The sequence below is a fragment of the Neltuma alba genome, unplaced genomic scaffold (assembly GCF_004799145.2).
Source record: "Neltuma alba isolate B1F8T4 unplaced genomic scaffold, ASM479914v2 tig00003506_pilon, whole genome shotgun sequence".
NCBI classification, from domain to species: domain Eukaryota; kingdom Viridiplantae; phylum Streptophyta; class Magnoliopsida; order Fabales; family Fabaceae; genus Neltuma; species Neltuma alba.
This window is the reverse complement of record NW_021633307.1, coordinates 2847-24243: the sequence shown is the minus strand read 5'-3', so window position 1 is coordinate 24243 and position 21397 is coordinate 2847. Positions and strand designations below refer to the sequence as shown.

At 31.9% G+C, this 21397-nt stretch overlaps 2 protein-coding genes across 3 annotated transcripts; both read right to left on the bottom strand.

The window, feature by feature from the left end:
* Positions 1–550: 550 nt before the first annotated feature.
* On the bottom strand, positions 551–7568 carry LOC114741732 (potassium transporter 10). 2 transcript variants are annotated; one of them, XM_028929985.1, is made up of 9 exons: positions 7391–7568; positions 6790–7059; positions 5452–5677; positions 4684–4929; positions 4021–4071; positions 3640–3900; positions 3365–3532; positions 2580–2834; positions 551–1915 (listed from the first exon to the last, which is right to left on the bottom strand). In XM_028929985.1, exons 2-9 carry the CDS (start codon positions 6913–6915, stop codon positions 852–854), a joined length of 2397 nt encoding a protein of 798 aa, XP_028785818.1. In that variant the 5' UTR covers positions 6916–7059; positions 7391–7568; the 3' UTR covers positions 551–851. The 2 variants fall into 2 exon arrangements, with proteins under 2 accessions (XP_028785818.1, XP_028785819.1); XM_028929986.1 differs by lacking the exon at positions 7391–7568 and having other exon boundaries at positions 6790–7064.
* Positions 7569–16542: 8974 nt separating this feature from the next.
* Positions 16543–19427, bottom strand: LOC114741734 (UPF0481 protein At3g47200-like). The gene is made up of 2 exons (XM_028929988.1): positions 18767–19427; positions 16543–17533 (listed from the first exon to the last, which is right to left on the bottom strand). Exons 1-2 carry the CDS (start codon positions 19425–19427, stop codon positions 16851–16853), a joined length of 1344 nt encoding a protein of 447 aa, XP_028785821.1. The 3' UTR covers positions 16543–16850.
* Between the last annotated feature and the right edge of the window lie 1970 nt (positions 19428–21397).

Here is a 21397-nt window from a genome sequence, read left to right as displayed (position 1 = left end):
CTTTATCAATCTCACTTTTACAAACTAATTTTTCCGAACTCCAATCCAAATATAATTTAGTTTATCCAATTTAGTTTTTATCCAACTTCACTTTTTCATAAGCCAAATTGACAATAAGCTACTTTTCCAATCGCTGATCCAAACAGACCCTCAATCGTGATGTACTAATGTTGGAGGCATTGGTTAAATAAATTATTTAACTTTTTAATTGTTTAATATAAATTATATTTAGGAATCTCTTTTCAATGTCATTAAATTTAAAAATAAATTTTGAATATAGACAATTTAATATATTTTTATTAAATTAAATTTTAACCAGATGTGCTAAACCCACTGAGTAGTTTCTATTCTGTAACACTACAATATGTGTGTGGATGCGCGGTGTTTAGTGAACATAACACAGAAAAGTAAAAGCATATTTATAAAATTTATTTCTCTCCCATATTGTGCAGTCATTTTTGATGACGGTATAACATTTGAATTAAACAACAGTCCATCATTTAGAGGCTGGTGAAAAATCCTTTTCACAGGCACTAATACTCTGAGACAATAACAGAGATCGAACCCACAACCTTTCATTTATATAAGAGCTTTCACATGACTAGGTTACAATGCCATTGGCTTTTGTGAGAGATTCTTAGAGCCTTATGTAAACATCTTGTGGGCCCCCAAAAAAAAAAACAAAAACGAAACAAAAGGGAGGGAAGGGTTGGCAACAGATGATAACAATACCTAAGAATTTTATTCATACACTACACGATGCTCAACCGTGCATGAGATACACACTTCTTCTTATGATGTTGACAAGGAACCGAGCATATAGATTACATTATGTAAGGACTAAAATCTATCTATACATAGAAAACTTGACCAACATTTAGAAGACTCTCATGGGGGACATTGAAGATCACACTGTTTTCCCTGCACATCTTCCTCAGGAATGCATATATGTAATCCACAGCTACTTTCTTGTACAATCTTGAATCCCTGCTTGCTCTCACAACGGTGTTCCCTAGTATGTGAACCACCCCAGCATCCCTGCAATTGTTCAGGAACTCAAGTTCATCACCGTCAGTCTGGCTGCTTCGTAGACCGGAGGACCTAACGGTAATATTCACGTGTGATGGAGATCTAGCTGGCACAATTGAATCCACTGATGACATTGTTGGATCCATATCAGAAGAGGCTGTGTTGCCGCTGCTATTGTTATTCACAAGTCTATTATCTCTTGTTGTCTGCCTGCCTTGCTGCTGCTGCTCACATAAACTGTATTCCTCATCTGAGTCTGAAAATCCTTCCATCATTGACTCCAGCCGAACAAACATGAAAAGATTATCAAACAGTTTTTTCTCAAAATTGTCATCTTTTTTGTGCAGGTCTCTATAGCCATATCGTGCTACGCATCGAAACATGTGGAAGTTCTTCGGTCCTATTCTCCTGACAAGGAACCGCTCTTCTTCTGGGACGGTATAGACAGGTAGGTATTTCACACATACAAATACAACTACAGAATGGATGGCTGGTAGGTTGGTGATGAAGTGAGAAAAGATGTGAGGTACTCCACGTGCGAGCTCTGTGTAGACTAGTCCAATCCCTGGGACACGAACAAGTCCTAAACTTGGGCCAAGCCCGAGAATCCATGCCATAGATACCCTACTATGCATTTCAAACTCGTACCTCTTGACTGTGCCATAGTGCCAAACATACATAACTGTAAGGAATGCTCCAGCAATTACAAGGGGAGCCCAACCACCTTGGTTCACTTTGAAAAGTACAGCAGAGAAGTAAGTGCATTCCACAATCAGTGATAAGACAGTGAAGACGACAACAAGAATCCAATGGCAGCGCCACACCAAAATCATGATTAGCGTCATAAGCAATGTTGTGACCAGCATAACTATCACAACTGCTGTACCTGTTGGGACAACGACAATTCTTCACTTGAAACCATGCTGGAAAAAGACTGAAAACACTAAAACAAAGAGCTAAGTTTTATAATGTTTGCTAAATTGCCAAGTGTTTAAATAAATGAAATGCTGATGCAATTCTTTATAGACCCCTAATGCAATACAGTGTTACTTGAGGCATTCATCCGAATGGATTGATTTCACACATTCACCAGAGAAAAAGTTGCCGGCATTGAATTTAAACATGCAAACAATTATAAATAAACTGTTGCAAATCTTAGAAAACGTCAAGTTTATAGGGAGTGCAGAGCAGCATAAGATGTTATATGGTTGTAGTCTAGACCGCAATAATTTATTTTCTCAAAGTTATACAAGTTTCTTATTAAGCTGGGACTTTGGAATGCTGTAAGGAATCATTGTAACTTGTTAACTCGGAATTAGGCGTGCGTTTAGGAAATCAATCAATCCCTCATTTTTATGAACTTCTCCAATTTATTTTTATTTCCTACATCTCTCTGTAATAACATATATGTCATTTGACTATCCAATACAATATGATATTCCTGCATTTTGTGAGATGCCTTCCTCAAAACATTGTATATGGGGCTAGTGAGCATATGATCAGAAGCTGAAACCCCTATCACAAGTTACTAATAACAACAGAAAGTTTACCATAAGCATTTCCAATCTGGCTTTGATTTTCAAACCCAGCAGTAACGGCAATGCAAAGAATCATAAGGATCCAGTTAATATCCGGAACATATATCTGGCCAAGGAATTTCTTTGATGTATGTATGACTTTGACTCTTGGGAAACAGCCATGTGCAAAGGCTTGCTTAATAATTGAATAAGTTGCAGATATTGTGGCTTGGCTTGCAACTATAGCTGCTGCTGTTGCAACAATAAACACAGGCCAATATATTCTCTCTGCAAAACTAAGGACAGTCAACATCAAAGAAAAAGAGGTTTCATTAAATAATAATCAGATTACATACTTCCTAATATTTGGTATGGTTATCGGTTTATCTTTGTTACAAGTTCCACATAACTTATATATCAGATTAAACAATCTGTACTCTACCATAAATGGATGTAATGCAAAGCCTCCCTTTATTAACTCTTTCCTAAGTATTTTTCCAACCACATGTTTTAACAGAAATCAAATAAATAAATGTCAAATTCATGCCCCCAACTCCGGACAGAAATGGTTGGGTAAGAAAGTGCTCACAACACATTTAATGACTCGCAAGGAACTTATGTTCATGCGCTTTAGGCCATGTCTTAAAACTAAGATTATTCAATTGACAACGCTGGCTCAGTACTTCGGTCTCTAAAAATTTCACTACTCTGTTTTGTAATAAAAACAAAGTATAAATTACTCGCTCAATAGGTAACAATATTTTAAATGTTACAACACAAAATAAGTAAGTTTCAATAGACTGAAGAATATGACGAACCTGGAATAGATTTATAGAAAGCATCCCGGGAATGATCCAAGTGACTCATAAGGTAGGCAGCTTGTCCGGAATAGGCTAGCAGAAGGCAAGGAAAAACAAGTAGAGTAAATGCTATCTGTACAGCTGAAACTGGAAAATGAGATAGGTCTGCAAATAGAGCCTCTGTCCCTGTAATAAATCATAAGAAGTTGTCAAATCCAAGAGAACTATTTTCGTTATTAACTAACTGTTCTGAAGTACAAGAAGTAAATAAACGGCTGTTGTGCTAGATGTACCTGTTATGCTCAGCAATACACCCCCTAGGGAAGTCCAACCATCTATTCCTCCTCTTCTAAAATACCGATATATATAAACAGGATTAAAAGCTTTTAGAACATTGCTGTCGTGTTTCCAGATGTTGAAAATACCTATGCTTCCGATAAGGAGAAACCAAAGAAGGACAATTGGAGCAAAGAGCCAACTAACTCTATCTGTACCATAATGTTGCATGCTAAATAACCCGACCAAGATTACAACAGCAACCACCACAACTACACCTGCAGGCCAGATGGAACAAAGTTTAAGACTCAGAATCTACGACATGTGGAAACCTACAAGAACTTTAAGGAATTAGGTGGGGGAATAGAAGAAATTGTTCCCCTTTTAAGGATCCGTACCATTACTGATGTCAGGGTGATTTACCTTGATTCCACCAGCAGCTGATAAAACTGTAGCAGAAGATCTAGTTATGTGTCTTTTAAAATAAATCAGAGACTTGATAAAGGTAGAGATGATAAACAAGAGATTAATTGCAGCAAATTCATTTTTCCTGGAGTCCTTAGCAATACTCCTTTATACATGATTGATAGGAAAATTTCAACTCTAGTATCCTTGTAAGCCCCATGTTCAGTTTCTCTCAAATTCTATACACCTCTTAACAGGGAACTTCTTTTCCTAAACACAAGGCTTTTCAAAAAATTTAATAACTAACACAAGACAAAGCACAAAGGTAGAAGGAGCATATAAGAATAGCTGTAATTCTGAGTGGCACGTGTAAGGGAACAAGTTTAATAAATCATGTTTTTTTGGCCGCTCCTAAGCTTCATTCCTACATCCACATCTTTGCCAACTAATTATAGGTTATATCACTGTTTCATTTTTCTCACCCCCATCAATGTTTTGTATATTTACGGTCCAGTGAATTTGCCCAAATGTGCACGTACAACGTGCAAAAGCATAGTTAGTGGTAGATAAAGAACTTACGCATAGCCAGTTGACAGTTACAAAATGAGAAAAATTAATAATAATGTAAACCAGATCAGTTGCACATAAAGTTATACCAGATATTGCGGGGGTAAGAATCCCATCTCCAATAACCATGCAGGTGCCAACAAGGACAAGAATAAGGATAGCATTTTTCCTGGAAGCTTTTTCCTCTAACCATCTCTGCGTTTTTGCAGCAAATGACCTTTCATGGATGGTAGACCGACTATAAGTTGTTAGCTCCTCGTCAGTGCGATGTTGATTAGGAATTGTTTTTATATTTGCATGTCGGCAAAGCAATGAATAAAGTGCAAATGTTCCACCTGCTCCACAAATATGCAAGTTCAGAAAACTAAAGGGGTTTATCAGTGTCCAATTGACTTATCTGTCCGAGACACTTCTAATATGATATAACAGAGGAAATTACACAGTCGGAGATATCCATTATGTTATCAAATACAAAGTATCTTCACTAACTCAGACATGTCTATTGGTGGGAATATCAGGGAATCACATTTAGAAGTTCGTTTTTACAAGAATGAAAAGGGTCCCAAAGTTTGCACCATTCATGGTACAAGCATCACGATGTTTTTCATTTTCCCAAAAGCAAAAAGTGAGAGCAAAATTATTTTTAGGCAAGCAAAACAAACTTTTGCCGTAGCAAAAACAAGAGCTGATGTAAATAAGAAATCTTGTGACTTGTAAGGGAGAAATAAAGTTCATTGATAACCTTGAAAAGTACAAAACAGAACTGGTCGTTATGGCAACTAGCAAAAATAATAGCAAATGTTTGATTTATCCAATCTCGATTATCTTAAAGACCAAAATTACAAAACAATACATACCTTGTCCGTTGTCATTTGCTCTTAATACGATGAAAACATATTTGAGGAGTGGTACCAGAGTAAGAGAGTATATGATCAAAGAAAGAGCTCCAATCACATCCTCCTGATCTTTCACTTTACGGGGAAAAGTATTGTAGAACACATACAAAGGCGAAGTTCCCAAATCCCCATACACCACCCCAAGGCTCTGATATGCAAGCCGCAGAAGCAATAGGGCAGAAAATTTCTGAAGAAATCAAAATTAGATCAACAAGATTCAATAAGAAAATATAATTTCAAATACAAGTAGATATAATAAATTACTTCTGGATCCGTACAAGAATAAGGGGAGATCTAACTAAAATTTGACAACAGATCATTTGTGACAAGTGACAAATCAAAAACTGAATTTCTTTGCTGAATACACATTGAGGAGGGACATGAGTTTCTTTTAAGCAAGTGGAATGGAGTTGAGATCTCAAAGATTCTTACTCATAGGCCCCAAGTTGTGGGGCCATAAGCACTCTATCTTCCCATCTTTTTGCTAGAAGAGGCTTGCTCACAGGCCCCTAAATGAGGTATAGTGAAGGTATCTAGCCCTCAAGGTTGCATGAGCCTAAGGATGAAGTTACTTCAGGAAACATATCAAGAGGATACAACACAACCATTATGAGTCACGCAACTAGCACTCCCCTTGACCCTTGTTGAGGAAGTATAGCTCACAGGCCCTCAAGGGGGGCTTCTACAGGGATGCTTATCAAGGAACTTGCCTTCAAGTGTATTTTCGTTAACTTCTCAAAAGTTGTCACTCAGATTTGCCAAACCTAGAGCAAGACGTATTTGGCGCACATAATGGAATGAAACGGAACGAAAATAAGAATAAGAAGGTGATCTTGAGGCTAAAATATCAGCATTGTCCTGATACTTTATAAGAGCATAATTTATTGCAGGAAATGGAATTAAAGGCAATCACTACACCAAACTGGGCCTCTTTTTATTATTTTTCTATGATAGAAAGTAACCAACAGAATCCCAAGTGGGGCGCCACTGGGAAGTGTATGTGCAAAGTTTTTGCCATCTTTCTTCCTTTCACCTTTAAGGTGTAACAGAGCTAAAATTTCAGAGGGAACTTTTACGAACTTCAGATGTAGGAACTCGGTTTCAAAGAAAGGGGGGAAAAAAAAAGGGATGTAGGAACACAGTTCTATGCCACTTTAGGTGGTTACTTTTTGTGCAGTAGCAAGCAACCTGATATGGAGTAATATGTTTAGCTTTCTTTAAGAAAATTATTCGAACTCCGCGCATGTCAGCAAAAGAAATGAAGTTGAGGAGGATCTTAAATACGAATTGGCATCTTACTTTTTCTCTGTACATATTTCTGAGCCTTCCTGCTTCTTCATCCATAGGTTGGTCAAGGTTCTGATCCAAAACCCACATGCTACCTTTGGTTTCACTGTCTTCACTGGTATCTACTCTTGAAGCCATTTGTACCAGACTTAATTGGCTATGTTGTGTTATATCCGTCTTCCTCTGTTCTTCAGAAGGCAAAATTAGGAGCAAGACTTTCAGACTAGCCTCGTTTGAAATCCATTCTTAGTACAACCACCCATCGAAATTGAACAACAAAACCTGCACAGGCAGCCAAAATTGGAGATATGATGGATTTACCTCACTTGCATCCAATCAATATGGATAAAGAAACAAACCTAATTTATAGAATCCAGATAAACTTCGACTTCGAAGTTCAAACTTCAAACAGACTTACAGCCTTTGACTATAAATACATGTCAACAAAACCAGAACCGAAGATACTCGTGAATTCAACAGAGAAGGCGGAAGTAGCTTAAGCACCAAACATGTACTGATTTCAAATAAATAAGCAAGAATCGCAATCAAAGAGCAGTAAAACCAAGTTTGACCCGTAACAAGAGCAGGCAAAAGAATGAAAATCGTCTCTTACTGAAAAAACACATGTGGGGTCACATGGAGAAGAGGATTCGTCTCAGCCACAGGATAGAAGAATCCAGTTCTATTCCACATGCTCAAACATGAAGACGAAGAGATGAACAGTAAACCACCCAACCCAAGTTGGTTTCTGAGAGCAAAATGGAAGAGAAAAATAAATTAAAAATATGAACGCTACTGAGAGCAAGAAGAGGTTGTTTCCACGCAGCTTGGTAGCGTCATCCCAGAATGATGATATGATAAGCGGACAAGAACAATTAATTCGGAAGCACCACAAGCACCAAATGTTATTTTGGTCCGATTAATAATGATTGGTTTTGTTGCCGGTACAAAAGGAAAGGAATAACTGCGTTCAATTTCAATGGACAAAGATTTTGGCACAAACATGTACCGTGCGGGAAACTGAAGAATGACTAGACTGGAGAAGGATTCAAATCAGGGTCTAAAATAGAAAATGTTTATTTTAGTAAAAAAATTTAAAGAGTTTTTAACGTCTCAATTTTGTTGTCATTTTAGTTTTAATCTCATAAAAAATAAAATAGCTTAGGTTTTTATCAGATTATAGAGATTAATATTATAAATGAAAATAAACTTAAAGGATTAAAACTTATAGTTTGAAATTTAAGAGACAAAAACAAAAATAAGAACAAACCTGAAAGACTAAAAATTATATCAATTCAAATTTAAATCTCAACTTTTGTAATAACAAAATTTTGGAACATGTACTTCCATTAACAATACTACCTCATATCATAAATATAAAATCTAATTTATAATTAGGTACCACGAACAACAACAGATGGCAAAGAAAATTACTACAAACTAGATTATATATTTAAGATAAGTGATACTTAGGTCGAATTATTTATATTTATTATATCAGTTTTTTAAATTATATGTGATGAAGTGTCATATTAAAGGACAATCTTGTTCAAACAAATTTTGCTTTATACTGGCTTCATAATCTTGTAAGAGCCCAATGCTTTAATATATCATTCTGCCATTGTCTGAATTAAAACATTGTCATTAAATTCACATAAAAAAGTAAAATACATGATCATCTGTTATTAAAAAAATTAATATAAAAAAAAAAATTGATGTAAGTATTTTTCTACTAAGATATTCTCTCATTCTCAGCATCTAACAAGGCAACAATCTCAATCTGAACGCGTCTGATTGATATGCTAGGGGAGTAAGTAATGAGTCATATGGTCACAGGGCCAACATGGTGTGAGTGGTTTTTTATGTTAATTTATCTTGTGTGCTTTTCTTTGTCCCCTATAAAAAAAAAGATAAATTGAATGAGTTTTAAAAAATTAATTATATTGTCTACAAAAACGGTAAATTTTATTAAAAATTATATTTTATAAATATATATTAATATTGATGAAATTTTTTAATAAAAAGGCACTAAGTTACAGCTGCGAACTTTAATTTATTAAAAATAATGTACTTCCTCTATTCTGATTTAAATTTTTATTTGTCCTTGGATGTAAGTTTTGTTTCAAATTTAACGTAGAATCTTTACTTCTTTTAATAAGAATAAGCAAATATGAAGTGAGAAGTATTAATACGGAAAATAAAGCCCATTGAAAGTGATACCGTAGGCAATTTTAACATTTTAAGAAAATATTTAGACAAAAGTATATATTTAGCATTTTGATTCTATACAAAGTTTTAGTTTGGTCCTTTAATTTTAAAATGTATATTTTTAGTTATTTAACCTTAAAATTATTAATCTTAAATGATATTTTTTATAATAATTATGGTTGTTTTGAAAATTAAATTTAACATATTAGTATTTGAAAATATGTCATCCATATTCAAGATCACATTATTATCACCTTTTGCTAATAGTTTTCATATTAAAAGTATAAAAATATACTTTTTTAAAAAATAAGAAATTAAAATTAATCTTGTATAAAATTAGAAGACTAGATGTCTAGTTCAGCCAAATATTTATGATAAGGTTCAATTATAAAGATTTGATTTAAAAATGAAAAATTGTAAAAAAAGACCTTGGAATTGTAAAAACGCAGATAGGGACATTTGACAACTTTACTATAACTTTGACAGTAATAATATGTCATGAAGTTGTCAAAACCCAAAGTGAAATTGTCAAGGTCCTTATCTGTGTTTTTGCAATTCTAAAGTCTTTTTTTGTAATTTTCTCTTTAAAAATTATATTAACCGTAATAAATATAAGTAGGCAATCTAAATTTTCTTAGCGCGGAGAAAAGACAGATCTCAATTTCGTGTAAAATTTAATGATTACTACAAAGTCAAACAAGCAGTAACAACCTTCGCACGGCCGTTAGATATTTCCCGCCAAGAGGGTAAGGAAGCGTCCATTAGATTTTTTTATTATTAGTATTATAGGTACAATAATTTTTTTATTAGAAATAATCCTATTCAAAATACTATTAGATATTAAATATAAACATCTTTCTTAATAGGAATTTTAATTTTAATTTATCATATACGAAATTATCATTTCTATTAAACCAAACTTTTGTTAGAAAGTGTCCATTAGATTAATTGCCAAATGAATCCCACCTCTCCGAAGGGCATGTGACGTGTGAACCAATATTTTCAATTCCAAATGATGATGTGCCCACTACGATGTGGGAATATGTACTGTTGCCCTATTTTGACGAGGCTTGATGAGTTTCAGTGCTATCTTTTTTTGAAAACTCCCACATTTATACTTTTATACTCTTTGGGGTTTTAGGTATAACTACTACTCTAAATTTTTAATACTATCTTCTATATTCAATATAAAAGTTAATTTGATATTCAATTTACTTTTAAATATAAGATCTCAAATAACTTTGTCTATCATATTTTTTTTTTCAAAATAGTCCTTAGTTACACATATTAAAGGTTATATCTAATATACATGATTAGTAAGGATATTTTAGAAAACATAATATATATTTATTATAAATAACTAACTTAATAAAATTCTTTAATTTATTCAAATGAGTCAACTAGTTTTTATATCAAGAACTGAAGCTATATAAGAATAGGTAACTATTTTAGAGATATTAAGAAAATTAATTAAGTTAGTTATTTATAATGAATATATGTTAATTTTTCTAAATTATTTCTTTTTAATTATCTATATTGAAACTACTCTTTGGTCGGAACATAATCTATAGAGATATTTTAAAAAGAAAATTATAAACTTCGGATTGAAGTATATATTATATTTGGAACCAAATTCAACCCTATAACTATCTTTTAAGGAAGTAGTACAATATTTGGGATAAAGCATATTCATTTTATAAATTATACAATATACTTATTCCAAAAAATATCTCTTATCTCTTATCCCTATTTTTTTCCGCTCATTATCTCTTATTTTTTCACTTATTCTCTCTTTCATCACACTCCACAAATAAGAATATATTTAAAAATATATTATTTTTTTACAAATTTATTATCGTTAATTAATTTTAACCAATTTGTTTTTATATATTACCTTTGATCCTTAATATCAAAGCTTATTTGACTTTTATCTTTGTTTTAAATATAAGATTCTAATTTATTTTGTTTATTGATTTATTTTTTTTAAAACAGTGTTTATAATAATGATAGTTCTAGCTCACTTGATTAGCAAAAATATTTTAGGAAAGAAAATACATATTTATTACAAATAACTAATTTTATTAATCTATTCAAATTAGTCAGTTAGCTCTTATATTAGAAGAAGTATTAAAAATGAAGATTTTAGAATAAGTTTTAACAAAGAATTTACTTAACTAATTTTTTTTAATGTCTACGAATTTGTTACTTGACTAATATAACAAAGAGCACAGTGAGAATCTCACGTATGAAATAACATATTTTTTGACCACGGAATCAAATAACATATTAATTCAACAAATAATATAATTAATTTTTTATGTCTAAATTAAAATTATAAAGAGTTGAAAACAAACTGCTTATATCACTCTGTGAACAATAATGCAACTCCAACTCAAATAATTTAAATATCTCTTTTATGTTTCATTTATTTAATATACTAAAAAATAAATAAGAAGAAAGCTCAATCATATAAGGAATAAAATTGGGCCGCTAAATAATTGAATCATGTTTGTCTTTTAATAGACCATAAAGTCTACCGTATGATGTATCTCCAACTTATATATTCACAGAGATGGCGAGAGGACGTGGAAGAGAGAGAGAGTGTGGGACCCAGGAGTTGTCTGATTGCTTTTTGTCCATATTCATGTGGTCAGTTCTTCATGTGTTTTAAATTTTAAAGGTGACAATGTAGTACGGGATTACCACTGTCCATTTGAGGTTGACCTCAACGGGCTAGGTTGGGTACTGGGTTCCCCTATTATTTTAACTTATCTGCACTACTTATAATGTCAATATTCTCATCCTTAAGCACTATATTAATTAAGAGTCCGCATCAAGTGCTCACCAGGTGATGATGATGAGCACCATGACTCATCACCTGAGGAGCAATTTGGACCATCCAGATCTAATCTGGACGGTCCAGATTTAATATTTTAAATAATTATTTAAAAATAAAAAAAATTATATTTTAAAGAATAATAGTTAAAAGATTATTTTTATTTTTTATCCTATACTTATTAAAATAATTATTTAAAAAAAATAAAATAAAATTTGAACAACCCTTATGAGCATTAGGTGCTATACAAATTATTAATTGATACTATTATTGTTTTTTGGACATGGAATGATTAAAATAAGAAAAAACGATAGGCAAGCGTATGGATTTGTTTTCTCTCTTGCAATTGATGACTACATAGTTTATCATTATTTTTGTTATTATTTTGGATAAACAATTGTAATCATTTTAAATATAATAGCTTTTCATCGGTTGGCTGACATGTATTGTTTGAATCGATTATTCTATTTAAAAAAGAATGTATTAAATAAATATAAGTTGTATCCTTGACCAAAGCTAAAAGATACACATTCTTATTTTTGATTTTTTTGGTGCAAAAGCTACACCTTCTCCTTCTTCTTCTTTTTTTTAAATAAAAACTGATCAAACGAAAAATCATTGGGAACTACTGCCATCTTCTTTCGTTAACGCTCGCCTCTTATTCAAAAGGTAAAAATTGATCAAAGGTACAAAAATTTTATCTAGCATATATTATCTCTGTTCCTAATTATAATAATTAGTTGATTAATTTGAAAAGATTATTAAAAAAGTAAGTTGAGTTAGTTATTTGTCTTAAATAAGTGTTGTTTTTCTTAAAATATCCTTACTAATCAAGTATACTGGCTAGAACTATCATTGTTAAAAAGATTATTTCAAAAAAAAATATAAATATAAGAGACAAAATGAATTGAGATCTAAAATTTAATACTAAAATAAAAATCAAACAAACCTTATATTAAAACCGAAAATAGTAAGTAAATTTAGCCAAAAGATCTGCTGGGGATTGCTCCTGTTGTCTATGAATGAGTAATGTTGACCTACTAATTTCTATGAACAGGAAGCCTAACTTCATCCTGGTTGAATGGATGACCAACAGCACATTTCTTATCAAATTAATTGCTTCCATTAAACTAGGAAAAGGGGAGACTTCCGTACATCCTTTTCACTCCAAATGACCAGAAATGCGAATTAGTGATTTTTTTTTTGTATTTTAATACTTTAAATGTAAATCGCATATCAATTTACGGCGGGAATTTTTTAAAAATTACTAATCATTTTTTAATTAAAATAATTAAAAAGATAAAGTGCAAAAATAATTATAAACTCTTACCAAAGCACATCCACCATTATACATTTTTTTTGAGTTACAAAAGTGCTTATAAACTTATAAAAATAGAGAAAAATCAAACGGTTTGTTAAATTTGTCGAACGATTGTTATTTTTTGTGGCAAGACTACACTAATGTTATGAAAATAATAAAATGCCCCTTATTCAAGAAACGAAAAAAGGAGTAAAGGTATAAAAATACTTATAATTTTTTAGTTAAAGTGCGCTAAACTCCTTTTTTTTTTAAAAAAGTACCCATAACCATGCAATAAATTAATTCTTTCAATTTTAGCAAAAAAAATTATTAAATTTTATTATAAGATTATAATACTAATATTTTATGGTTAATATATTTTTTTTTCTTCAAAATTTATATTGAGTTTTAATTTAGACCCTTAAATTTATAAAATGTATTTTTAATCCCCTTAATATTAGCACTGTTTGTCTCATTAACAAAAAATGTTGATTTAGCAAATTTAAATGGTAACCCTGCAATTAAATCTTGAAATATTGATGCTTCATTTAACATTTGTAAATCGAAAAGTATTTAAAATGAAACCTAATGAAGATGTGTTCTGATTTTTATTTTTAAGATCAACAATCTATCTTTCAATATATAAAGAATATTTTATTAAATGATTAAACACTAAGCGTGCTTTGTTAGCATTTAAATTCAGTGAGTCAATATTTTTGGTTAATAAGACTATCGGTGTTAATATTTGTTACTGAAAATATACTTTATTATTTAAGAAACTAAATTAAAACTTGATATAAATTTAGGGGATCAAATGTATACATTAACTATAAAATTATTAGTATTAAAATAGCATGAGAAAATTTAATAGATTTTTTTGCTACAACGAAAAGAATGAACTTATTTGCATGGTTATGGGTATTTTTGAGCCTGCAAAAAAAATGGTGTTTGGTGCACTTTGACTAAATGTTTGTTGGTATTTTTACACCTTTATTCTTTTTATTTTTTTAAGTTAAATGTATTTTGTTACTTCTATAATATTATCATGAGCCTCACCACAAAAAGTATCATTAGGCAAATTGCTCTAATCTTGTAACTTTATGAGTATTTTTATACTTGGGAAAAACTTACAGTGGTGGCCTAGGTGCACTTTAGATAAAAATTTATTTACATTTTTGTACCTTTACCTTGATTAAAATGCAGCCTTAATGAACCTGAATCAACTCGAACAGGTTCTTCTTTTTCAAGGATGAAGAAGGGGATAACTATTTGGCTATATGTTGTTATTGGCATTGGTTTTAACAGTTTAATTAACATTAGTTTGGTTGTTTCTCACCCAAAAATATTATTCCATGCCATTCTTTCTTTTTTTTAAAATAAATATCCCTTCGCCATGTAAAAGGAGTATGGATTCTTGAATTCAAAACGTTAAGCTTAAGCTTTTGTATGAGTTATTTGAAACTGTCTTCCACACACACACGAATAAATTCCACCCCCGAAAGGTCAAGATTCACTCACACATCTCTAGCGTATATATGACTCACTGTCCTAAATATCATATTACAAAATAACTCTTATATTTAGAATCGGATATAGCATAAATTAATAGATGCCACGTTTAGGACTGGATATTTATGAAACTGCATGTATTAGTGATGAGAGCGGTAGCATGTTTTTCAAATCATTGGATAAGGCTAGTATCAAAGAAGAAAATGCATTGGAGATCAGGATTCTCTTGTCAGAATCCTCTCTCTCATTTTTTGCCCGAATTCCTTCTCCACCCTACCCTAGCGTAGGGAAAAAAAATTGGATGGTTCAGATAATATTATAAAAACTATTATTAAAATATTTTTATAAATTAATTTGTATTATATTACACGTGCAAACTGTTCAAATTAATTTTTTTGCAATTTAAATTCATTTATTTAATAATATTATAATATTTTATAAAATATTACTCTTCCGGCCCTGAATATAGGACCTAATTGTTGAGTTAATTTTAGTCGTAAATATAAGACCTATTTCTCATATTTATCAAATTTCTCTAAACTACCACTATGGATACTCCTTCAACCATAATCAAGTAGAAGAGGAAGATAGAGTATTAAAAAAGATGATTATGGTATTTTAGGAAAAACATGTCACATTTTTTATAATTAACTAACTTATCTAACTTCCTTAATCTAATCAAATTAGTTAAATGGGTCCAAATTAAGAACCGGAGGAGTACATCTAAACCATCCATTTGTTTATCTGAGGGTACAGAAGGGATTCACAGAAGGAAAAATGAGAAAGATAATTCTGAGAGGATCTGAATCCGGCCTCCTCAATTCACTTCCTCCATTTTTATAACTTACAAACCTCCACGAACAAGTTTAATTTCATCTAAAACAATTAGATATAACTAAAATTATGAATATTTATATCTCGTGTTAGGCTTATGGGAAAGAGAAAGAGGCTAGATCGGTCTTACCCTCATAAATGTACACCTCTTCATTGTATCCTTATTCTCTCATGCAAAAGCATAGAGCCCAAAGGAAAGAATTTGAGGGCTGCTATTTTCTTTTTCTACTTGTGTCTGTGGTGTTATTTAATTTGTGGCTAACGATAAGAAATATAATGACTAGACGGAGCAGGTACTGTGAGCCATCATATATACAGACAAGTTGGTGGGCCTTGTTCAACTGGGAGCCATCATACAAATATATATATGCGTGTGTGTATATATATATGCGTGTGTGTATATGTGTATGTATATATGTCCCCCTCATTCGTTGCTCAGATAGAGAAGGTGGCGTGGGCCATCATATATATTTGGCTAAACTGTACATTTGGTGCTTTAATTTTATAAAGAGTTTCAATTTGATCTCTTAACTTTAAAAAGTATAATTTTAGTTTTTTAACTCTAAAATTATTAACGAAAATTGACAACATTGAGATCTTAAATATAATATTGATAAAACATTCTTAAACACTAACATATTGTGTTTAATTTTCAAAAAAACCATCATTGTTACAAAAGATCACAATTTAAGCCTAATGATTTTAGGGTTAAAGAACTAAATGTATATTTTTTAAAGTTAAAGGATCAAATTGAAATCTTGTACAAAGTTAAATGACCAAATATATATTTTAACCTATATATTTATATCGGTCTTAAATATAAAAACTCAATAACTAATTTTTGAAAGCAAAAAAATTAGATAAACTAATTATTAGTTAAAAAAAAATTACTGATTTTCTTAAAATATCCTCTTTAATAATTTGTATTAGAATTACTTCCTTTATTAAAACCCTCTTAATATGTTTAATTAATAGAGAGAATTTAAAAGAATTATGAATTTGAAAGACAAAATAAATTAAGATTTTATATTTAGAAAAATAAACCCGTCCCCTTTAATTTTTTTTGCCAACAAACCCGTTTAGCAAGCTCTTACAATTTGAGAGCGGAGAGAGTACATATTATTGAGCCACAAAGTTCATAAATGAGCATATACATGCCCTTGTTACAAGTTTGCAGCATCCTTAAAGAAAGTATAGATACATCTCTTCCTGTGAAGAAAATGACTGAAGACAAAAATGAAAAGAAGCTCACCATAGTAATGACCACCATATGCTCATCACTATAATGTATGGTGAGGGTTTAGAACAAACAAGAAGAAGGAGCTAAGCCATGGCTTAAACTGTGAGACTGATCAGACTGATCTCTCTCACCGATGAATAATATTATTATTTAGGGGGAAAGAAGGAGATCCAGGTCTGAGCAGCAGTGAGAAAAAGAGCGAAAAAACCAGCAAGAAAAGCAATTATCGTCCATGGCGATTTGAAATACATATGAAAAGCTTGAGACAACCATGTCTTGTACCTCTTCTTATAATGCATCTCTATCTCATCCGCCACACTCGCATACGTTGAAGCATCAGTCCTCAAGTCTGTGGCTATGGTGTTAAACAGATTCGCCACTTCCTCATCGCTCCCAAGTCTGTTCAGCAGAACTCCGGCGGCTCGCAGCATCTTCACGTCGTCGGAGTGGTCGATGATTGTGTCGAGGAACTCAACGTACGAGCTGATCTCGTGCTTGTTCTCGAAATCCGGCAATGTCTCGTAGGCTATGAGATTGAGGTAGGTTGGTGCTGTAATATTGTCGACCACTATTTTGGGAAGTTTGAGTCTTCCACCGAACCAAGTGGACTGGAATGAGATGTCGATGGGGCTTACTGGTTTGCTTCGCTTCACTCGAATCCCTGCTTCTCTTAGCTCCTTTACGTTTCTGTATGTTCTTGATCTGTGTTTGTGTTTTGATTTGGTATCTTCCGGATGAAAGCCTCTCAACATTTCGCTGCGAAGATGATGAAGAAGATGAGGAGGAGGAGCAGGATGTACGAGTCGCACCTCAATTTCTTTACCTGCGGCTGCATTTACATTTGTAGAAGGGATGAACATGTATAGTCCAATGCATCCCCATCACTTTTCAGTTGAAAAGTGGAAGAGATTCCCAAAAAAAAAAAAAAAGAGCTATTCATGGAATGATCCACAGAGGGGTCCAACTTTTTTCAAATATATTATGAGACTTTTAACCATTAAATTTTACTTTCATCTTACCTGGCATCATATAGTTCTCTCTCTACAAAACAGCCTGGGATGATCTACTCATTAAAAATGGGAATCATTTTGGGTGTTCATCAAGTTGCTTATCACTTTATGATTTAATAATTTAAATTAATTATTTTTAAATAAAAAATTATTTATTTTGGAAAATAAGAATTTAAAGATTATCTTTATTTTTATTATATAATTAGTAAAATAATTATTTTACAAAAATAAAAATAAAAAACTAAATTTGGATTGTCTAGAGATATAGATTTGATGAGTTTGGAAGTGATGGGCACCCCTCACTCATTCTGTTAAAAGGAATGTATATTGTGTTGGTTGCGTGAGTAGATTCCTTGGGAAGGGCTAGGGATAGGTGAATAAAAAATTCTAATACTTTAACTCTATCACCACTGTTTAATTACACTAGACAAAGTGTAATTCAGAAGGTCTAAATGATGATAGAAAAATATTATATAACAATGGAATGTAAACTTGGTGAGAGTAAGCAGTGTACCATGCATACATATTTACATAATTATTTGCAAAAAAAAATATTTCTGCTAAAAATACATTTTTAATAATTTGTAATGGAACTGTCATTGATTAAAAAAATGCATTTAATATATGTATAATTAATAAGGATAATTTAAAAGAAATTATAAACATAAGAAAAAAAATGTGAATTAAAATCCTATATTCATATAGGAACAAAATAACCCCCATGATTAACCCCTTTCTTTTGTTTAGCATGGAAAGAGAGTATATAACATATTTAGATGGATATGCACTTCATTCGCAAGAAGAGAGAATAATATAAAAGAAGTGGGTCGTCCTTTTGTTAAACCTACATAATCAGAAACGGGACCTACCATTTGTCTCTGTCTGTCTTTACTTTAGTCAAAAGTGAAGTTAAATTTATGCCATCCAATTATAGAATAAGGTGTAGACTTCATATGCATTCATATGCCTAACTGAATATGCACACATACACATTGAAATAGAAATAGAAGAAAATAATAGTATGACATAGAAATAGAACCATATGTTCTCACCAGTCTCCTCGTCCTGCATAGCTTTTTGCATCGACGACAGTCTCTCTGGTTTATGCACCGAGAAACGTTGAAAGCGACCAACAAACATGTCTATGGCTCTAATGACGAGGTCGTCATCATTTGTTAAAAGGCTGAGAAGTTGAAAAGGAAGCTGGTTCTCCAGCAAGAGCACGTCCTGGCGAAGAAGAGCCAGCAGGTCAACCTGAATCTTCAGATCTTCAGGTTTATGGAAATCAAATTTGAGCAAGATTTGAAGCAGTGAACACCCATCCACGAACAATATCGCCGACAGTTTCTCGTCGTCCTCGAAATCTCCAAGAGCATCTTCTGTGTAGAGATCTTTCAGATCCTTAATGTTCTCAAGAACCTTCTGGTGCTTCGCATCTTTGTCCTTCCCTTGAAGATACATTGATGCCCACATGAACTTGAACTCTTCTCCTAGCTGCAAATGTGGTTTACCATAATGAATTGGACCAAATGACACAAACCTGGGAAAGTAATACTTTCCAAAGTTCTTTCGATTTCTCTGATGATGTAGGACCCTTTGTATCTTGGGACGTGGAGTTTGATGATGATGATCATAACTCTCCCTCTCCATATTTTCCAGTTTCTGCATTTCTTCATTCAGTTTGTTGAACATATCGTTTGTGGGATTTGCCATCGTTCATTAATGTTGTTTTGGTTAGCCTGATTTCTTCATTTATATAATATTGAAGTTTGGTAAAATCTGTTCAATGAATTGAAGAAGCTTTACAAAATGGATTGATATGGAATAAACCTTAGATAAGGAACACAGGATTTTCCAGCTTTGTTAATATTTCAAGTTTGGAACTATGCTCACTTTTACTAGAAAAAGTGATATTTTCTTTTTTACAATTAACCATTACTCTTACTCCATATTCTATCTTCCTGCAACTTTGCTTGGAATTGGAAAATGGTATATATGTAGGAGACAAGCTTGAAATTAAATATTATATTACTTTGAACAACCATAAGAAATTCACATATTCGACCTGCTTTATTGCCACCTATACTCGTGTGCTAGCGCTTCCATTCAATTTTAATCGAATTTGGATTCTCTCCGGCCGTTTTCTTTCCCTTCCACTTCAACTCCACTTTCCTTCTCAACCACTATTAATCATTAGAATGAAATTTGTGTGATCCAAATTTAATATTATATTAAATGACTTTTAAAATATTCTTCATTGCAGTTTTAAATTGTCCTGGTTAAAATTTAGTAATTTAAGTTCTTTATTTTTATAATTTAACACATTATTAATAATTTTTAAAATATTGAATCTAAACAGGTCAAATTTCATTCTAATGCGGTTCAGACGGAAAATAGAGGGAAAAAAATAAATGGGAGAGAACTCAAATCCACTTCAATTTTGTCACTTTAATTCTTTAAATATCACATATTTTTACAATTAATGTTTCATCCCCCTCCCTCTACTAAAGTAAAAAGGTCTACATGCATGAAATTGTAATATCACCTCTGATTCTTAATATGAGATTTAATTTGTATTTTAAAATCTAGTTTGAATTACACACTAAATCTTATATTAATTAAGAATAGGAAGTGGTACTAATCATTTTCTTTTACTTATGCATAGCAAACTTGACATTCACTAAGAAATATTAATGATAAATTGTTTTGGACCCTTTGGGCTTTTCTTCGTTGAGGTAGACCCACCAAGCCTTATTATAATATCCTCCTCCAGGTTGCCGAATTCCTTGTGGGCTTAAAGCAATCATTTTAAAAGAAGGACGTTGTAAGACCAATACTGTGCGGGTCTTTTACCAAAAAAAAAATTGAGTTAAAAAATTTTAGCCAACCCCCTGGGCAACTTAATTTCCAACAGCCACCATAAGACTCTGGAACTTATTTCATATCATTTGACAATTTTTTTTTTCTCTTCATTGAATTTCAGGTGAAGTTGTAAATTCTCATATACTTGCTAATCGTTTAATTTATGTTATAAATATCCTTATTTCAATTGTTCATGATATTTAATTTTTCTCTCTACAGAATCTCAAATGAAATTGTAAATTCCTATATACCTCTTGCAAATTGCTTAATTTGTGTTGTAAACCATTTTATTTCAATTGTTCACAACATTTAGTTTTTGTCTTTATAGAACTTTAAATGGAGTTGTAAATTCTTGTATATCTCTTGCAAATCACTTTATTTTAGTTGTGTGTTCAGACTTAAGCACTTGCATTTGTTTTGTTGTGTATATATATATTTGCATTATATTATTAAATAGATTGGATAGCTTGATGATTATAACTTTTTTTTGATGTATTAAGAGGTTATCCACCTTTTTTTTTTGAAAAAAAAATTCTGCGGCAGCAGGACCATCAGAGCTCCAAGAAGGTTGATCTTTTTTTTTAAAAAAAAAAATGCAAGGGCATAATTATATTTTTACTCATAACATTTAATTTATTTTGGTCTGTCAAAGGGATAGAATGAAGTTTTAAAATCTTTTGGGAGCTGTTAGAAACTAAGTTGCTTTAGAGGAGATTGACTGAAAGTTTCCCAAAAAAACTATTAGGGACATCAAGCTGAAAATTATTTTTCAATTTTTCCCAAAGTATGTCTAAAATATTTGGGGGAAAAAAGGGAAAGAA